The sequence below is a fragment of the Chiloscyllium punctatum genome, chromosome 39, assembly GCF_047496795.1.
Source record: "Chiloscyllium punctatum isolate Juve2018m chromosome 39, sChiPun1.3, whole genome shotgun sequence".
NCBI lineage: Eukaryota > Metazoa > Chordata > Chondrichthyes > Orectolobiformes > Hemiscylliidae > Chiloscyllium > Chiloscyllium punctatum.
Genome location: NC_092777.1, coordinates 58,804,207 through 58,824,880, shown reverse-complemented (window position 1 = coordinate 58,824,880; position 20,674 = coordinate 58,804,207). Strand labels below are relative to the sequence as shown.

At 40.0% G+C, this 20,674-nt stretch overlaps 1 protein-coding gene across 3 annotated transcripts in view; it reads left to right on the top strand.

Annotated features, from left to right (window-relative positions):
* smurf2 (SMAD specific E3 ubiquitin protein ligase 2) overlaps positions 1-20,674 on the top strand; it is a 295,721-nt gene that overhangs the window by 196,673 nt on the left and 78,374 nt on the right. For all 3 annotated transcript variants that reach the window (XM_072558839.1, XM_072558840.1, XM_072558838.1), the window contains 4 exons: positions 778-843; positions 1,595-1,679; positions 7,490-7,573; positions 15,028-15,230. In XM_072558839.1, the coding sequence (XP_072414940.1) occupies positions 778-843; positions 1,595-1,679; positions 7,490-7,573; positions 15,028-15,230 (438 nt within the window). The remainder of the gene's footprint in view (positions 1-777; positions 844-1,594; positions 1,680-7,489; positions 7,574-15,027; positions 15,231-20,674) is intronic.

Below are 20,674 nucleotides of genomic sequence, written 5' to 3'. Positions count from 1 at the left end.
CAGCAGCTAGGGTAGCTGGTTGCCTGGAGACAAAAACAAATTTGCATGTGACCAATCAGCTTACATTATGCTTTGGGGCCATAAGACCGGGATAAATTGAACCGTTTGAGGATAACTGCCAAAACACCAACAGATGTCGGCTGTTGTCAGAACTCTGAGGGGTACTTGTCTAAGAAAGAGTTTGCACAGAGAAAAACATTAACACTGACCTGGGCAGCAAATCTATAGAGGAAGATATAATGAGAAGATTCAACCTGGTTTCGAAATTTGAATTTTTTAGTAAATCTTAATCGGAGGGTTTTATTGGACGAGTGTTATAGAAGGGAAATTAAAAGATAGGTTAGAGGAAGGAGTTGTAAATAACTGTTAGTTAATTATTCTCTTATACTTTAAAAAATAAAGTTGTTAATTTTTACTTTAAATAGTTCTTGGCCTCTCGAATTTTCACAGATTACTGCATGGGATAAATCTTTCCTTTGTTGCTGGTTTAAATTAAGCAGGGGGATTTACCCCTGTTGTAACAGGACAAGAAAGTGGATTTGAAGTGGAAGATCAACAACGATGTTGAATGTTGGTGTAGGTCCAAAGAGCAGTACGTTCTACTTTTGCTCCTTTTTGTCCTGTTCAGCATACTAGCCTCTAATCTGTTAAATATATTATAAGCAATCCATAATGAGTATTGTTTACTTTGGCAAAAGCTTAATATTGGGTCTGAAATTCCTTGAACTGCTGAATACTTCGAAGAAGAAACATAATAAACATTTTCATTTTTCACAGACCAGAGACTGGATCTATGCAAACTAAGCCCTAATGACAATGATACTGTAAGGGGACAGATAGTAGGTATGTATAAACATTTTTGTTTTGAAGTATACAAACAATTATTGGAATATTTTTAACATTGATGTAAAATTGGATATCCTTTTATTCCATTTTGTCTGTTTCATGATGTTGGATCATGTGATTGAAATTTGTGTGCAAGATTACTGGAGAGTGATCTTTTAGTCTCACATGGTGAAATGAATCATGAAATAGACAAGCGAAACATGTATTTTCATCTGCAGGAAATCATTTGAGGACAAATCAGACTTGAATACTTTTCAACAATTAAAATTATTACAGAAGGTTGAGGCATGATATTTGCCAAGAAGTTGCAGAACAAGGAGACAAAATTGCACCATTGCAGCTAGGCCATTTAGAAAGCAAGCAAAATCGAGAACACTTTCAACACTAAGGGTCATTGGAATTTTGAACGTTGTACCCAAAACCTTAGTATTTTGGATCAGTTGAATCTTGCAAGATTTTGTTAGGCCAGGACATCAAGGGATATAACACAAAGACAAGACAAAGGAGTTGAGGTATACATTACTGTTATCTAGTTGAGTGATAAAACCAGTTCAAGATGACTGAAAGGTCTTTTCCTCTGTGTTGTTTTCAGTTGAATGACATTTGACACTGGAAAAATAGAAAAAGAGAAAGATAAACTATAATTGTTTATTTAATGTATTCATCTAATTTATTTTTATTCCTAATTACAAGGAAAATTGGTAAGAGGTGTATTGAGTGAAATGAATTCTTCTTTATCTCTTAACAGTAAGCCTTCAATCTAGGGATCGGATAGGCAGCGGAGGTCCTGTTGTGGATTGCAGCCGTCTGTTTGACAATGATTTGCCAGATGGGTAAGAAAGGGCTGGTTGTATTACGGGTGATTAAGAACTTGAAGCAACAGTAAAATGTTGCATAATAGCACATTTGTTGTAGTGCAAGCTGATTATAACTTAAGTACTAGAGCACTTGATTCCATTTCATACTTCTGGATACGGTGGATGATGTTCCAATTAGAATGTTTCAAGATATATGTGAGGAGTAAGAAAATTCTACTCGAGTTATCTGAAAAATTCATCTTGAATCAATGGATTTATGCCTAGACACCAACTTCCCTCCCAGTTTTCAACTTCATTCCAATTAGAGTTCCATTTTAAACTCCACTTTAAACTGCATTTCAAGCTTATTTTATCCTAGCTTTTCCAGTTTCTGTTGCAACAGGATCTTGTTCACCTTCTCTTCAACAAAATATAATTACTATTATTATTCTAGCATTTTTCTTGCACAATTTATAAGCCAGTTTTATTGCTAAATTATTTTATCTAGGTGCTTTGCTTGCTTCAAATAAGTCAGGACACGTAAGAATAGTTTGTAAACTACATCAAATGGTTTTGTGATTCTGCTGTTGTGCTGAAAAAATATAAGCCAGGGTATTCTGCTTTAAAATTGGTACATAAACCATTGGAGCTGGTGTTAACTTGTTGAACTGATTTTTATGCTTCAGTAAAGTTTTGGTTAACTTATTTGAAAACTAAAATTACCCAGAAGCAGCAGTGTTCTTTAACCTTTAACCCCCTTAAACTTCTGAGTTGGGGGGGAAGGGAAAGTGAAAGCGACTGAGTATGGAGTTAAATAGAAAAATAAGCAACAGAATAGCATTTGTGCAGGTGGATTTAAACTCGAGGCAGACTGGGAATGCAGCAAAAAGGAAGGATAACTTAGGACATCTTATGACTTCCAATATCTCTAATGATAAGAAAGTTAGCATTAAGGCACTTTACCTGAATGCTCATAGCATTCGTAACAAAGCAGATGAACTAATGGCACAGATCATCGTGAATGGTTATAATGTGGTAGGCATCACAGAGACGTGGTTATAGGGGGGTCAGGACTGGCAGTTAAACATCCAAGGATTTTCAACTTATCGAAAAGACAGGGAGGTGGGCAGAGGGGGTGGGGTTGCCTTGTTAGTTAAGAACAAAATTAAATCTATGGCAATGAATGACAGCGTCGGATGATTTGGAGTCTGTGTGGGTGGAATTGAGGAACCACAAAGGCAAAAAAACCATAATGGGAGTTATGTACAGACCTAACAGTGGTCAGGACCTGGGGCGTAACATGTACCGGGAAATAGAGAAGGCATGTCAGAAAGGCAAGGTCACGGTGATCATGGGAGACTTCAATATGCAGGTGGACTGGGTAAATAATGTTGCCAGTGGATCCAAAGAAAGGGAATTCATGGAATGCTTACAGGATGGCTTTTTGGAACAGCTTGTCATGGAGCCCACAAGGGAGTAGGCTATTCTGGACCTAGTGCTATGTAATGAATAGACTTCATAAAAAATCTTAAAGTAAGGGAACACTTGGGAAGCAGAGTATGGTAGAGTTCAGTCTGCAGTTTGAAAGAGAGAAGGCAAAATCGGATGTAATGGTGTTACAGTTAAATAAAGGTAATTATGAGAGAGGAACTGACGAAAATAGACTGGAAGCAGAGCCCAGCGGGGAAGACAGTGCAAAAATGGCAGGAGTTTGTGGGTATAATTGAGGACACTGTACAGAGCTTCATCCCCAAGAAAAGAAAGATTATCCAGGGAGGGATTAGATGGCCATGGCTGACAAAGGAAGTCAGGAAATGTATTAAAGAAAAAGAGAGATCCTATAAAGTGGCCAAGAGCAGTGGGAAATCAGAAGATTGGGAAGGCTACAGAAACAAACAGAGCATAACAGAGAGAAATAAGGAAGGAAAGGATCAAATATGAAGGTAGGCTAGCCAGTAATATTAGAAATGATAGTAAAAGTTTCTTTCAATACATAAGAAACAAACAACAGGCAAAAGTAGACATTGGGTCACTTCAAACTGATGCTGGAAGCCTAGTGATGTGAGATAAGGAAATAGCAGGAGAACTTAACAATTACTTTGCGTCAGTCTTCACAGTGGAAGACATGAGTAATACCTCCTGTAGCTTATCTCCCATCACTTCAGGCTCACTGCCTTTATTCCTGATGAAGGGCTTTTGCCCGAAACATCGATTTCGAAGCTACTTGGATGCTGCCTGAACTGCTGTGCTCTTCCAGCACCACTAACCCAGAAATGAGTAATATCCCAACAATTAAAAGGAGTCAGGGGGCTGAGTTGAGTATGGTTGCCATTACAAAAGCGAAAGTGCTAAAAGGTCTTAAAATTGATAAACCTCCTGGCCCCGATGGGATACATCCTAGAGTTCTGAGGGAGGTGACTGAGGAAATAGCGGAGGCATTGGTTGAGATCTTTCAAAAGTCACTGGAGTCAGGGAAAGTCCTGGATAATTGGAAGATTGCTGTTGTAACCCCCTTGTTCAAGAAAGCATCAAGACAAAAGATGGAAAATTAAAGGCCAATTAGCCTAACCTCGGTTGTTGGTAAAATTCTAGAATCCATCATTAAGGATGAGGTTTCTAAATTCTTGGAAGAACAGAGTTGGATTAGAACAAGTCAACATGGATTTAGTAAGGGGACGTCGTGCCTGACAAACCTGTTGGAAATCTTTGAAGGGGTGACAAGTAGGTTAAACCAGGGAAACCCAGTGGATGTGGTCTACCTAGACTTCCAAAAGGCCTTTGATAAGGTGCCACAAGGGAGGCTGCTGAGCAAGGTGCGGGCCCATAGTATTCAAGGTGAGCTACTGGTATGGATTGAGAATTGGCTGTCTGACAGAAGGCAGAGAGTTGGGATAAAAGGTTCTTTTTCGGAATGGCAGCCGGTGACAAGCGGTGTCCCGCAGGGTTCAGTGTTGGGGCTGCAGCTGTTCACTTTATATATTAATGATTTGGATGAAGGGACTGGGGGCATTCTAGTGAAGTTTGCCGATGATACAAAGTTAGGTGGACAGGGAGATAGTGCTGAGGAAGTAGGGAGGCTGCAGAAGGATCTAAACAGTTTGGGAGAGTGGTCCAGGAAATGGCTGATGGAATTCAATGTGAGTAAATGCGAGGTCCTGAACTTTGGAAAAAAGAATACAAGCATGGTCTACTTTCTAAACGGTGAGAAAATTCGTAAAGCCAAAGTACAAAGGGATCTAGGAGTGCTAGTTGAGGATTCTCTAAAGGTCAACATGCAGGTTGAGTCTGTGATTAAGAAAGCGAATGCAATGTTGTCATTTATCTCAAGAGGGTTGGAATATAAAAGGACTGTTGTGCTACTGAGACTTTATAAAGCTCTGGTTAGGCCCCATTTGGAGTACTGTGTCCAGTTTTGGTCCCCTCACCTCAGGAAGGACATACTGGCACTGGAGCGTGTCCAGCGGAGATTTACACAGATGATCCCTGGAATGGTAGGTCTAACATATGAGGAACGGCTGAGGATCCTGGGATTGTATTCATTGGAGTTTAGAAGATTAAGGGGAGATCTAATAGAAACTTACAAGATAGTAGATGGCTTAGAAAGAGTGGACGCTAGGAAATTGTTTCTGTTAGTTGAGGAAACTAGGACCCGTGGACACAGCCTTAGAATTAGAGGGGGTAAATTCAGAACAGAAATGTGGAGACATTTCTTTAGCCAGAGAGTGGTGGGCCTGTGGAATTCATTGCCGCAGAGTGCAGTGGAGGCCGGGACGCTAAATGTCTTCAAGGCAGAGATTGATAAATTCTTGATGTCACAAGGAATTAAGGGCTACGGGGAGAATGCGGGTAAGTGGAGTTGAAATGCCCATCAGCCATGATTGAATGGCGGAGTGGACTCGGTGGGCCGAATGGCCTTCCGCTCCTATGTCTTATGGTCTTATGGTTTTAATGAAATAAAATTGTAGTTAGATTTCTAGTTGGAATTCAACTTGTCCACATTGATGACCTGTTGATATAATTACAATTTGAGTTTTGTTACTGACCATCATCACTATCACTGACATGTGTTGTTGGCACATGTAGTAATGAATATAATGAAGAATCAGATGGCACTTATGCAAAATATAAGTAATTTTTTTCTTGACTTGATACCCTGAATCAATTATGGATTGCTGCTGAACATATTCCGAAACTAGAAAGACAAAAAAAACACTAACAGGATTGACAGAAACGGAAGTGTGTATAGGTCAAGTGAGTTCGAATAGCATGCCCTGAATTTTGAATTGAATACATTTGGACATTGAAATCTGTGAAAATGCATACTAAAACTAAAAAATGCATGATTGTAAAATTAGATTCACTGAATGCCAAGTACTTCTGAAGATGTGCATGATTATTTTAAGGAAGGATGCAAGTTTATGATTTGTTTTCCCTGGATTTAATCAAAAACTAAATACTAATAGCCAGCAGTTGATTGAAAAGAGACTGCTTCTAATGACAAAAAGCAGGTAAACTCTAAGGAGATCCTGCTTGCCCAGAACAATGCGTCATTTTAATGATTATGAGGTGATTGTAACAAGGTCAACTAGGTGGACTTCATGGAATGAGTTCTCTGATTGGAACCGAATCTGGTTCGGTCTGGGAGCCCTGGCTGACAGGTAAAGACAGGAGTGTAAGAGCTTCTGTTCTGTCTGAGAGCGGTGTGTGAGAAACTAGGATCAGTGTCAAGGACTTTCTGCATATAATTAAAGGGTGAATTGGTGACGGGACACCTGCCTCTGTGGAGTTATTTCAGGTTAAACATAGGAAATGTAGAAAACTGAGGCACCATCGAATTTGTCACTATGGGACTGTTTCATTTTCACAATTTGTTTTAATATTCAATAGCTTCCCACATATTAAAAGATAAAGTACAAGTCCTTAGCAGGAGTTTCCTCCTATAAAGAAGTCTTATCATCTCGCTTGTTTTATGAAGCAAACTGCTTCTAATTATTTCACCTCCATATACAAATCACAAATTAATTTATACAAATTGCCTTGCATATAGAGCTTCAGCTTTACTAATTGCTTGGAAATCCCAGCCTTTTTCAGATTTAAAAATCCCTTGTAGCCAATTCCTTAATAGTACTTGTTTAAGTATTGTTCAAGTTCACTTTTGAACTTTGGAAATACAGCCTTTGAGTCCCAGGCAACTAAGCCTTTCTGCTTAGTTGCTGAATTTGTTTTTTCATATTTTGTGTACCTTTACCAAACTCTGTTCTTGATGTTGTCACAGTGAGTTCCAAACAAGAACAAGCACTATTGGTGTCTCTGGTGTGAGGTTATGATAATGAAGAAGGGGAGGTTGATTTAAGTCACTTTGAGTTGCAATGTAATAGAACTATTAATTGAAATTTTATAGTGGCACTGAGACTTGGTGCTGCTTGTCTTTGCAGCCAATTAATCTGTTTTGTTGGTGTAGGATATTTCCTTATTGTATGAATAGTTACATTTGGCATTTTACATTGACCTAAAGTGACAGAGACAATCTATAGTTTAATGTTTAATCCACAAATATCTCTGACAATGCAACTCCCCATCACTTTTGCACTAGTGAGTATAGGTTATGCATTTGTCTTGGAATGAAGTTTGGATCTCGTACTTCTTACTTCAGAAAAGATCATTTGTGACAAATGGTTTATAATCACTCCATCTGACCAGGCTACATTCTGGCAACTCATGAATTTGTAACCAAGTTTTGGATAACCATTTCTTAGTATTGGATTGTTTCCTTTATTGGTTTTGGACACATTCCTGTGCCCATTTCCAGGAAATGTCATTTACTACTCTTTGTTTCGGTTGACTAGCTGGGAAGAACGAAGAACTGCCTCAGGTCGAATACAGTATCTAAACCACATCACACGAACAACGCAGTGGGAGAGACCTACTCGGTAAGTGAAGAATAGTGTCAGTTTTCTTTCTGCTACTGTTGAATCTGAGGTCTGTGATAGTTAACAAAGATATTTGTGAATCTGAAATGACTGCTACTCGAAGGATCTTGAAGGAAACTGGCAATTGGTTAACAGGGCATGCATATTTACAAACTTCTGCTTTGAAAATCTCCTTACCCTCATGTAATCTGTCCTCTTTTTGAAAAGAATATGCGCTGTCCCATGGGTGGCCTTCCACATAATTCAACCCATCTGTGCTTTTCACTTTTCTTATTTCTTCCAGAATTTCAACCATTCTGAATCTAGATGATCTGTTTTAAGCTTGTTCCCTACAATTGACCAAGTATGGGTATTAAAAATGGTACGCTATGCTGGCTGAAATATGGTATAAACAAAGTCTTTAATTAAAAAGTCTACAATTGGATGTGTTGTTGTGCAAACAATTATACAAAGTGAATGACAAATTAAAATGGTTTGAATGTAATGGGTAAGTGATTAATGTATGGAAAACACTGTCCAGTGTTCTATGAAGGACAATAAATGACCAATAATAATATAGTTTATGCTATTGTTTTTTGCTTCCTAGTGACTTCTTTGTATATCAAGTGTTTCTGCATTAGTAAATTTGTGGTGTCCCACCATGCATTTGAAATGTAGCATGATTGTAGTGATAGAGTTAACTTGGATGGATGTAGGTTTGCTCGCTGAGCTGAAAGGTCCATTTCCAGATGTTTCGTTACCTACTGGGTAACCTCTTCAGTGGACCTCAGTCTGGAAATGAATCTTTCAGCTCAGCGAGTAAACCTATATCCAAAACCTTAACCTGAGCTACAAATCTTCTCAAAACCTGCCACGTTAACTTGGATATTAGGAGCTGCTTTATTATTGTAATATCCTTTTATAGCTGAAATACAAAATCTGACATTTCAATTTGTAGCTTATTTTTGAGTCGACTCTTATCTCCATTTTCTTTGAAATTGTTACTTAAATTGTTTCTGCTTGTTCTGGCACCCATCCTTTATTTGGAGATTATGCTAAGTTAATGTTCAATTGGCTAAATACTTTCTCCAGACGTTTAATTTTGAGATTATCAAAAGACAGAAGACTATCAAACTACGAATGAGTGATCGGTCTCTGATGGAGAATGTTAGAGAAAGTTTTGGCAATCCAAGAGACTCTTATAAACAAGGAGCAGGCCATTTGGCCCTTTTGAGTCTACTCTTCCATTTTATAAGATCAAGGTTGATCTGGTTGTAAGTTCAAATCCGCATTCCCACTTATTCTAATGTAGGTCGTTCTGCTATAACGTGCGTATCGTTGGTGCAAATTGCCTATAAAGCGATTGACTAATTGTGGATGTTGTTTACATAATGCAAACTTTCTGCTGAATGGGTATACTGATTTTTTTATGAGCAATCTTCTACAACATGATTTTCTACAGCGCGAGGTTGTAGAGGAACGCAACTGTCACATTATAGCAGAGACCTGTGCCCTTTTACCCTTGGCTTACCAAGAGTGTTTCTACCTCTGCCTTTAAAAAATGTTCAAAGTCTCTCCCTGAAATGCAGTGCAAGCAGTTGCAAAGACATTTAATGTTCTGTGAGAAAAAATGTTGCCTTGTATTTAAATGGTGACCTTGATTTTAAGTACGCTTTGCAGGAAAAAAAACTTTAAATTTGATTAAAATATAGCCTTCTGCAAGTTTAAAATACAGCTAAGCCACACATCATCAGGATGAGAAAGTGTAGTGGCAATGGTATGAATAATCCTGGCCTAATAACTGATAGTTATGAAAGCAGATGGAGGGTTTGTAATTTTGAAATAAAATTCTGGTGTCAATAAAAGTGACCATGAAGCTATTGGATTTCCATACAAGTAGGAACTAGGTTTCCTTTCATATGTTCTTTTCTGCTCTGACTGATTTATATACCTCCACTCAGACACCAACATGGTTGAATTCTAACTGCTTGTATGGCTCGCCATTTACCAAACTACAAGAAAGTACTTCTGACCACATTTTTGTTACAATTTTTGTTTTGCATTCCCCATCCATGAAAATATTGATTTCAGTTGAGTTAGACTCCAAGACTCCTTGTGTCACTCATTCTTCTCCTCTGTATCTAGTCAGTCTTCAGCCTTGGTTGCCTTAGTTAAGGCCAATTCAGACTTAAAATTGTATTATGCATCTGCTTTTCAGCAAGATTTTCAATGCAGTAGTTAAGCCTGGCATCCCATTTCTTTTTCAAACAACCCAGAACTCCACTTACTCCAGAATATTGGTGTTTGATTAATTATCTTACTGCTGACTTGAAATTGAACCTGAATTTGTTAGTTATGCAGGTGGGGCAATTGATTTTATTAATGGAGTTAGTTGGAGATTTTTTTGAACTCAATTTTCCATTAAAAGTGGTGCATGTTAAATATGATCTTTAGAACATAGAACAGTACAGCACAGAACAGGCCCTTCAGCACACTATGTTGTGCTGACCATTGATCCTCATGTAAGGTAAACCTAATATATGAACCCTCAAATTTCTGTGACCATATGCATGTCCAGCAGTCTCTTAAATATCCCCAATGACCTCGCTTCCACAACTGCTTCTGGCAACGCATTCCATGCTCTCACAACTCTCTGCGTAAAGAACCTACCTCTGACATCCCCTCTATACTTTCCACCAAACAGCTTAAAACTATGACCCCTCGTGTTAACAATTTCTGCCCTGGGAAAAAGTCTCTGGCTATCAACTCTATCTATGTCTCTCATTATCTTGTACACCTCAATTAGGTCCCTTCTCTTGCTTTTTTCCAATGAAAAACATCCAAGCTCAGTCAACCTCTCTTCGTAAGATAAGCCCTCCATTCCAGGCAGCATCCTGGTAAACCTCCTCTGAACCCTCTTCAAAGCATCCACATCTTTCCTATAATAGGGTGACCAGAACTGGACACAGTATTCCAAGTGCAGTCTAACCAAAGTTTTCTAGAGCTGCAACAAGATCTCTTAAACTCAATCCCCTTGTTAATGAAAGCCAAAACACCATATGCTTTCTTAACAACCCTGTCCACCTGAGTGGCAATTTTAAGGGATCTATGTACCTGCACACCAAGATCCCGCTGTACCTCCATACTGCCAAGAATCCTGTCTTTAATCCTGTACTCAACTTTCAAGTTCAACCTTCCAAAATGCGTCACTTTCCATTTAACCAGGTTGAACTCCATCTGCCACCTCCGTGCCCATTCTGTATCCTGTCAATGTCACGCTGCAGCCGACAACAGTCCTCTATACTGTCAACGACACCTCCAACCTTTGTATCATCTGCAAACTTGCTAACCCAACCTTCAGTCTCCTCATCCAAGTCATTAATAAAACTTACAAAGAGTAGAGGCCCAAAAACAGAGTCCTGTGGAACACCACTCACCAGTAACTTCCAGACAGAACATTTTCCTTCCACTACCACTCACTGTCTTCTGTCGACCAGCCAATTCTGTATCCAGACAGCTAAATTTCCCTGTATCCCATTCCTCCTGACCTTCTGAACGAGCCTACCATGGGGAACCTTATCAAATGCCTTACTGAAGTCCATATACACTACATCCACCGCTTGACCCTCATCAACTTGTCTAGTAATATCCTCAAAGAACTCAAAAGGTTTGTGAGGCATGACCTGCCCCTCACAAAGCCGTGCTGACTGCCTTTAATCAAGCCATGTTCTTCCAGATGGTCATAAATCCTATCCCTCAGAATCCTTTCTAACACCTTGCAGACGACAGATGTGAGACTGACTGGTCTGTAATTGCCGGGGATTTCCCTACTTCTTTTTTGAAGAGAGGAATTACATTTGCCTCCCTCCAGTCCTCACGTACGACTCCGGTGGAGAGCGAGGATGCAAAGATCTTTGCAAGCGGCAAAGCAATCACGTTTCTCGCTTCCCAAAGCAGCTGAGGACAGATCTGGTCTGACCCTGGCGACTTGTCAATCTTAATGTTTTACAAAATTTTCAACACATCAGCTTCCTCAATCTCTATCTGTTCCAGCATGCTTGCCTGCTACTCAATGGTTTCATTCACTACAAAGTCCTTTTCTTTAGTAAAGACAGAAGCAAAAAACTCATTTAGGGCTTCCCCTACCTCCTCAGACTCTATACACAAGTTCCCTATGCTATCCCTGTTCGGCCCTACTCTTTCTTTGATCATTCTCTTATTCCTCACATATGTGTAAAATGCCTTTGGATTCTCCCTAATCCTTCCTGCCAAGCCTTTTTCATGGCCGCTCCTGGCTCTCCTCAGACTATTTTTGAGCTCCTTCCTCACCTGCCTGTAATCCTCTAGAGCTGAGCAAGACCCTTGCTTCCTCCACCTTCTGTAAGCTGCCTTCTTTCTTTTGACGAGAAGCTCCTCCGCTCTCGTCATCCAAGGTTCCTTTATCTTACCCCTCCTTGCCTGTCTCAGGAACACATTTGTGCATCACTCGTAACAACTGATCCTTAAACAGTCTCCACATGTCTATAGTGCCCTTTCCATGGAACAATTGCTCCCAGTCGATGCTTCCCAACTCCCATCTGATAGTATCATAGGTTCCTTTTCCCCAAATAAATATCCTCCCATTGTGCCTGCTTCTCTCCTTCTCCATAGCTACGTTGAATGTGAGGCAGTTGTGGTCACTCTCACCAAAATGCTCTCCCATTGCAAGATCTGGCACCTGCCCCAACTCATTGCCGAGCACCAAATCCAAAGTGTCCTCTCCTCTCGTTGGCCTGTCAATGTACTGAGTTAGGAACCCTCCTGAATGCACCTTACAAAAACAGCTCCTTCCAAACCATCTGCTCGAAGGAGGTTCCAATCAATATTGGGAAAGTTAAAGTCACCCATTACAACAACCCTACTACATTCACACTTTTCCAAAATCTGCCGACCTATGCTTTCTTCAATCTCCCTGCTGCTATTGGGGGGGCCTGTAGTAAACCCCTAATGAGGTGACTGCTCCCTTACTGTTCCTAATTTCCATCTATGCTAACTCAGTAGGCAGACCCTCCTCGACAATGGTAATTTCTGTAGCTGTGATGCCCTCTCTGATTAGCAGTGCTACACCCCCTCCCTATTCTTTTTAAATGTTCTAAACCCTGGAACACCCAGCAACCATTCCTGCCCCTGAGAAGCCCACATCTCTGTTATGGCCACAACATCATAGCACCAGGTACTGATCCATGCTCTAAGCTCATCAGTTTTATTCCTGATACTCCTTGCATTAAAGCAAGCACACTTAAACCGATCCCTTGGTTCTTTCCCAGGAAATTCCTTCCCACTGGCTGCGCTACCTCTTGCTATTGCCTCATCTTCATCAACTCTCACCACCGGTATATAGCTCAGGTTCCCACCGTCTCTGCCACACTAATTTAAACCCTCCTGAACAACTCGAGCAAACCTTACACCCAGAACAGAAGGTCCTTTTAAACAAAAAAGTTGTTTATAATAATTCAGATTACAAAATTATACCTAGGTGTCTATATTAATTGCTTGCTCTTTGTATAGTTTGAAGTAAATAATGAGTCAATAAAATATGTTTATTAGGTTCCTCCCCATCTCTCAAAATACAGTTTACGAAAATGTTTAGTATGACTGGAATTTTGAGGCAGATACATTTAATTGCTGTGAACTATTGAGCAGAAATGAATTGGGAATTGTTGGGTAGTGGAGCTTAACATTGTTTTAACAGTGGAAATGCAAACCATTTTTCAAGCCCCTTTTAAGAGTCAAAATTAATGTATTTGCTATCATAGCATTACGTGCGTAGATTCAGCAACAAAAATTGTATCATACAATGTAGCGTGCTTTCACAAAATCCCAGATAAAGGAAGAAATCATGACATCAGCAGACACTGAGACCACAGTCTCCTTCATAAATTCCACTATATCTGACTCCTTCCTGCAGTACAACTTGATGGATATGAGTCATGTGAACAAATAAGCCAGTCTTTCTATTTCAGTTGCTTCCTTAACGACGAGAGGAGGGGCAGGTCTGAGATTTTCAGCTGATTAACATTTCAATCATTCCTTGCATAAAGATAGTCTTTGTTTCAATCTGTCAATTACAAATATTATACTAAAATGACTTAATGATAATTGGATATTTATCTTAGTTCAACAATTTTCTTTAGCTAGCTTTCCTGACATAGAGGATACTTGCACTATGAAAGTGATTTTCAGCCACATGAGCCCCTAATGTTCCTATTAGATATCATGGCAGTGAGCATTCTGTAAATCAATACCCCCAACCACAAATAATGACTTCTAAAAAGTGCATTTGTACATATTTCAGATTATGGTAGGATCCAACTTGTCTGATACTGTCAACAGTTCAAATATCTTGTGATTTTTACACATAGACTCAAATTAAGATTGACCATTTGTCAAGGTGCCAAAGAGCAATTCAGTAATAATCAGCATTGTAAACAGATGACGAAAAGGGAGAATGCTCAGGATATGAGGTATTGGGACATACAGAGAGCAGGTGGCTAATCAGTGCTGCTATCTAACTAGCTATTAGGAGATGAACTACAGCAACCAAAGTTGATTCCCTTCAACTTATGTTTATTTGACCTCTCTGCAATCTTTCAATTGCTTAAACTTTTGTATTTTGCTTCAGTGGTCATCATGGCTGAGATACAGAACTCTAAATAATGAACGCTATGAATCCACTATTTAAAACAAAAAGTTTTAAAATGCAATTAACAACATTGTATTAAAAGCTACAATATAGATTAACAAAACTGTCTATGGAGCTTCACTCATATTGGAGCCGATGAACCTATCAGTAGGAGAAGAATTTGATAAATGGTATCTTGGAAGGTTTGGTTGAGGTGTGAAGATGAGGAGGAACACAGGTTCAGGTTGTGAGATCCAGAATACACAACACGTGAAAATAAGTTTACTACAACAAGGAGAACTGAATAGGCAAAGAACAGTCAGAGGATTGTCTGGAAGGTCAAGTGGAAGGAGGTTACAGAAATAATTTGATGCTAGGCATAGATATATTTGCAAACGAGGTGAAGGAATTTGCAAATGGCATGTTGAAGAACAGGGTTCCAGAATAGAGTGGTGCTGGAAAAGCACAGCAGTTCAGGCAGCATCCGAGGAGCAGGAAAATCGACGTTTCGGGCAAAAGCCCTTCATCAGGGCTGTTGAAGAATAGGAAGCAGGTCAGGTTGATGAGGTATTTCTGAAGTTATTGCGGGTGATGGATTTTTTTCCACTAATTGGAGTCTACCATGCTTGTAGTTTGAGAGATTCATTAGAACCACTTGGAACAGTTTTTTTAAAGTCATGAAAGCATGATGGAACTAATAGGAATGTGTTGGAGGACGAATTTGAAGAAATTGATTGAAATTATTGTATGAGGATTTCATTGACAGCATAACTGACATTATGACACTTTCTTATGACACTCTACTTGGTCACAGGCCAGCCTCTGAATATGCTAGTCCTGGCAGGCCACTGAGTTGCATAGTGGATGAGAATACGCCAATTACACCAGCTAATGGTGCTTCATGTGGACAAACCCCTGACCCACGGATGGCAGAGAGGAGAGTGAGGTCACAAAGACACAGAAACTATATGAGTCGGACACATTTGCACCTCCCACCAGATCTCCCAGAAGGTTATGGTAAGTCACTTAGGTTTCTCTCAATAAAGTAAATTATCTATTGTAACCTTAGTAAAATATAGTAAAGTATTCAAAAGGCAGTTGTTACCTGCTATGATATCAACAAAGTTCAACTAAAATTATAACATTTGGTGTCAGGATACTGTTAAGTTTATTTTTTCTTGATTGGAGTAGGGTCTGATATGTGTGGAGAGCTCAGAATTTGAGTATGAAATGAAATTTTACATAGATTCTCACTTCCCAGTCCTCATTGCCAAACTATTTGACAAGCTTATACATTTATGATGTCTCTGTATTGTGCATGGACTGTTAGATCATCAAATGGGCTAATCAGTGATGTCTTTCTAGGTCTTATTCATTTTCTTCTTCAAATAATTTACCCAATCAGTTGTAAGCTGAAATAGTGATATTGTGAAGCATTCCATGTTCTAATTACTTTTTGTTGGAAAGGTGTCAGTCTAACATTCAGAACATCCATTCCAAATAAGAGTCTTGGGCTCAAAACATTAACTCTGTTTCTGTCTACACTGTTGCTGCCAGAGTTGCTAAGTTTCTCCAGCACTTTTTGTTCTTATTTCAGATTTCCAGCATTTTCAGTATTTTGCTTTCATTGAACATTTGTTTATTGTTATTCATTTTCCTCCTCCATTTCCTTATTCCAAGGTTACTTTTTGGCTTTGTTTTCAATTATTCATTTACACTTACAGTTCAACTAATGTTTTGATTTCACTTTTTTCATCCTTTTTCTTCACTTACTACTCAATGAGAAGAAATGCTGGAGGTACAACTGCACTCTATTGCTACTGAGAAAAAGATAACTCAAATTACACAGTTGGGGATTTTCATGGTAATTAGGAATGCTATCAAACCTGCCTTTGGGATCAAATTGTTGACTTGAAATGAATATCTTCAGCATTATGTTGTGTAAGCTACAGAATTATCCTTGTCGAAACGTGAAGCATACCAAAAAGAAAGGAAGTTCACAGCATTACAGTTTAAAAGAACTGAGAGGATAGTTAAGCTTTTGTAAGGCAGCAAATTTGTGTGAATAAACTGGTAGGTCAAAATGTATTTAAAATAGTTTACTAAAATAAACATGAAGGGTATCTAAGTTATTTTTGTTATCTTGGGCCAATTACTTATGTGCTTTGGGCTGCCTTGGCATATAAAGTTTGAATTGATGTTTGTGTTAAATATTATTAACCCAAGAGTACCAAATACTAAAATATCTTTGTTTGTGGATTTTGATTTGGTTTCTCTACCATTGAGGAAGGTAAATTGAGAATAGATCTTTCAAAGACTTCTGGTCAGTGAAAGTAAAACAATGAAATAACATCAGAAAATGTCCATAATTCAGATGAACAGTTAAACTATTGTAGCTTAACTCCAACAATAGTTAAGCTACTGGAGTTTCACAGGTTTCGCATTTTAAGGCATGAGACACATGTGGACTACATAAAGCACTACTTTTTGATAGCCCTTTCTCTAAAGGATGCTCTTGCTCAGCACTATACTTCAATGGCTCAAGGAAAAAGGCCACTACCATCACCTTGGGGTAATTAGGAATGAACACTAAATGCTGTCTTGCCATACTGTCTGTATCCGGACTGAGTTTAATCAGATCGAAGATCAAATCTAAACTCTGCAGCCTTGCCACATCTAGTCAGGAATGGTGGTGGGCAATTAAACAACTCACTAGGGGAAGAGGAGGCACCACAAATATCCACTTTCTCAATGATGGAAGAGCTGTGCACAACAGTGCAAAAGGTAAGGCTGAAGCATTCACAACAATCTTCAGCCAGAAGTGCTGAGTGGATGATCCATCGATACCTTTTCTAGTGATCCCTAGTATTATAGAAACCAGTTCCAATTCACACGAAATCAAGAATTGATGCCCTGGATAGTGTAAGGATATGGGGTCTGACAACTTTCTGGCAATAGCACCGAAGCCGTCTGCTCCAGAATTTGCCACTCCTGTAGCCAAGCTCTTCCAATACATCTACCTAACAATATGGAAAGTTGCGCAGGTATGTCCTGTACACTAAAAGCAGGTCAAATCCACCATAGCAATTACTGCTCCATGAGTCTACTCTTGATCATAGGTAAAGTGATGGAAGGTGTGATCAGCAGTGCTATCAAGTAGCATCTGCTCAGCAATAACTGCTCCGTTTGGGTTCCGCAGGACCTATCAGCTCCTGACCTCATTTCAGCCTTGGTTCAAACATGGACAGAACAGCTGAATTTCAGAGGAGAGTTGAGAATAACAATGCTTGTTACCAAGGCTGCATCTGACCGAGTGTTGCATCAAGGAGCCCTAACAAATTATCCGCTGGCTGGAATCATGGTTGGCACGTAGGAAGATGCTCATGGTTGTTGGTCAGTCAGCTCAGTTCCAGGGCATCTCTGCAGGAGTTCCTCAGGGTAGTATCCTAGGCCCAACCATCTTCTGCTTTATCAATGATCTTCCTTCATCAGAAGGTCAGAACTGAGGCTCTTCGTCAATGATTGCACAATGTTCAGCCCCATTTGTGACTGAGGTACTGAAGTAATCCGTGTTCAAGTGCAACAAAATCTGGACAATATCCAGGCTTAAAAATGTGTTGCTGGAAAAGTGCAGCAGGTCAGGCAGCATCAAAGGAGCAGGAGAATCGACGTTTCGGGCATAAGCCCTTCTTCAGGAATGCTTGAAGAAGGGCTTATGCCTGAAATGTCGAGTCGCCTGCTCCTTTGATGCTGCCTGACCTGCTGCGCTTTTCCAGCAACACATTTTTCAGCTCTGATCTCCAGCATCTGCAGTCCTCACTTTCTGCTAGTATCCAAGCTTAGGCTGACAAGTGGAAAATAGCATTTGTGCCACACAAATGTCAGGCTATGACCATCACCATTAAGAAACAATCTAACTGCACAAAGAGACCTGGAGATTTAGGTTCATAGTTCCTTGAAAACAGAGTCGCAGGTAGACAGAGTAGTGAAGAAGGCATTTGGGATGCTTGCATTTATTGGTCACTGCATTGAGTATAGGAGTTGGGAGGTCATGTTGCTGTTGTACAGGACATTGTTTAGGTAACTTGTGGAATACTGTGTTCAATTCTAGCCTCCCAACTATAGGAAAAATGTTAAATTTGAAAGGGTGCAGAAAAGATTTACAAGGATGTTACTGAGGTTGGAGGGTGTGAGCCACAGGGGGAGGCTGAATGGGCTGGGACTGTTTTCCCTGGAGCTTGAGGGGTGCCAGTACAGAGATTTATAAAATTATGAAGGGCATGGATAGGGTGAATAGTCAAGGTTGTTTCCCCAGGGTAGAGGAGTCCAAAACTAGAGGGCAAAGGTTTAAGGTGAGAGGGAAAAGATTTAATAAGAACCTAAGGGCCAGTCTTTTCTTGGAGAGGGTGGCGTGTATGTATGGAATGAGCTGTCAGAGGCAGTGGTGGAGATTGGTACAATTAGAATATTTAGAAAGCATTTGGATGGATATATAAATAGGAAGGGTTTACAAGGACATGGGCCAAACGCTGGCAAATGGGACTAGGTTAATTTAGGATATCTAGTCCTCCCACAGTCCAAAGATGTGCAGGTCAGGTGAATTGGCCATGCTAAATTATCCATAGTGTTAGGTGTAGGGGAATGGGTCTGGGTGGGTTGCGTTTCGGCAGGTCAGCGTGGACTTGTTGGGCCGAAGCGCCTGTTTCCACACTGTAAGTAATCTAATCTAATATCTAATCTAACTAATCTATGCCCATCCCCCTACACTATCCCATCATTATCCATAGGCTTATCTAAGGACGGTTTAAATGCCCCTCATGTGGCTGAGTTAACTACATTGGCAGATAGAACATTCCACACCCTTACCACTCTCCGAGTAAAGAACCTGCCTCTGACATCTGTCTTAAATCTATCACCCCTCAATTTGCAGCAATGTCCCCTTGCTGCCTGCTTACAAAAAGCCAGTTTCTAGTCCAAACTGCTAAATCACCCTCAATCCCATACCTCTGCATTTTCTCCAAACGCCTACCATATGGAAAATTATCAAAGGCTTTTCTGAAGCCCATGTACACTACATCAACTGTCCTACCCTCATCCACATGCTTGGTCACCTTCTCAAAAAAACTCAATGAGGTTTGTGAGACATGATCTGCCCTTGACGAAACCATGTTGACTATCTGCAATCAAATTGTTGCTTGCTAGATGATTATAAATCCTATCACTTATAATGCTTTCCAAAACTTTTCCTGCACCAGACGTAAGGCTCACTGGTCTTTAGTTACTTGGGTCACCCCTACTTGAACAAGGGCACATCATGTGGAATCTTCCAGTTTGCTGGTATTAAACCTGTAGACAATGACAACTCAAAGATCAAGGCCAAAGGCTCCACCATCTCCTTCCTAGCTTCCCAGAGAATCCTCTGATAAATTCCATCTGGCCAAGGGACTTATCTACTTTCACACCTTCTAGAATTGATAACACCTCCTCCCTAGTAACCTCAATCCTTTCTAGTCTAGTAGCCCATATCTCCGTCATCTCCTCTCCAATATTATCCATTTCCTGAGTGAGAACAGATGAGAAATATTCGTTTAGCACCTCTCCGATCTCCACAGGGTCCACACAGAACCTCCCACTTCTGTCTTTGACTGGCCCTATTCCTAGAGTATAGTGCTGGAAAAGCACAGTAGGTGAGGCAGCATCAGAGGAGGAGAATTGATGTTTCAGCCATAAGCCTTTCATCAGGAATCTGATGATGCCCCAAACATCGATTCTCCTGCTCCTTGGATGCTTTTGTAAGGACTCTCTCCATTTCAAAACCCACCTCCAAGGCAACATGAATTACATATCCTCCTATCCAGGTAGAAATGCTAATTGGAATATCAAGACAACAACTCTCTTTTATTCTCCAAGTAAATGGATAGCTTAAAGCATAACTGTTTACCCTTCTCAGTGCATTCGTGGGGCATTGGAAACCACCAGACCAACCAGTGTAAACACAGATGATGTGCCCATTGTCTCCAAGTGTCAACATCTTGCAGCTTCTTCCCAGAACGGTTTGTGATTTCCTTGAATTCTGTAACCCAAACATGTTTCAAGGGAGACTCAAGAGCAGATCCCATGATCTGTTTTGCTTTTATCAGTCCCAAAATACAGCAATTTCACTGACCTCCTATTTGCAACAAAGATCACAGGAGTTTTCCTAAGTGGCCAATATAAATGAGCTACTGTGTTTGATAAAGGATTACTATTTTATTCCCACTACTTTCTCACTGCAAGCCTCAAAAGATTTTGGCTTAGCAGCAAAAAAGGTGGAGACTTGCTGGTAGTGATGTCCTAATTGTTCTAAATGGGTTTGGAAGGTGCTGTCTGAGGAGCTTTGGCAAATTTCTGCAGTGCATCTTGCAGATAGTATACACTGCAGCTTCCGATTGTCAGTGGTGTCACTTGATGGTGTCAAGCTG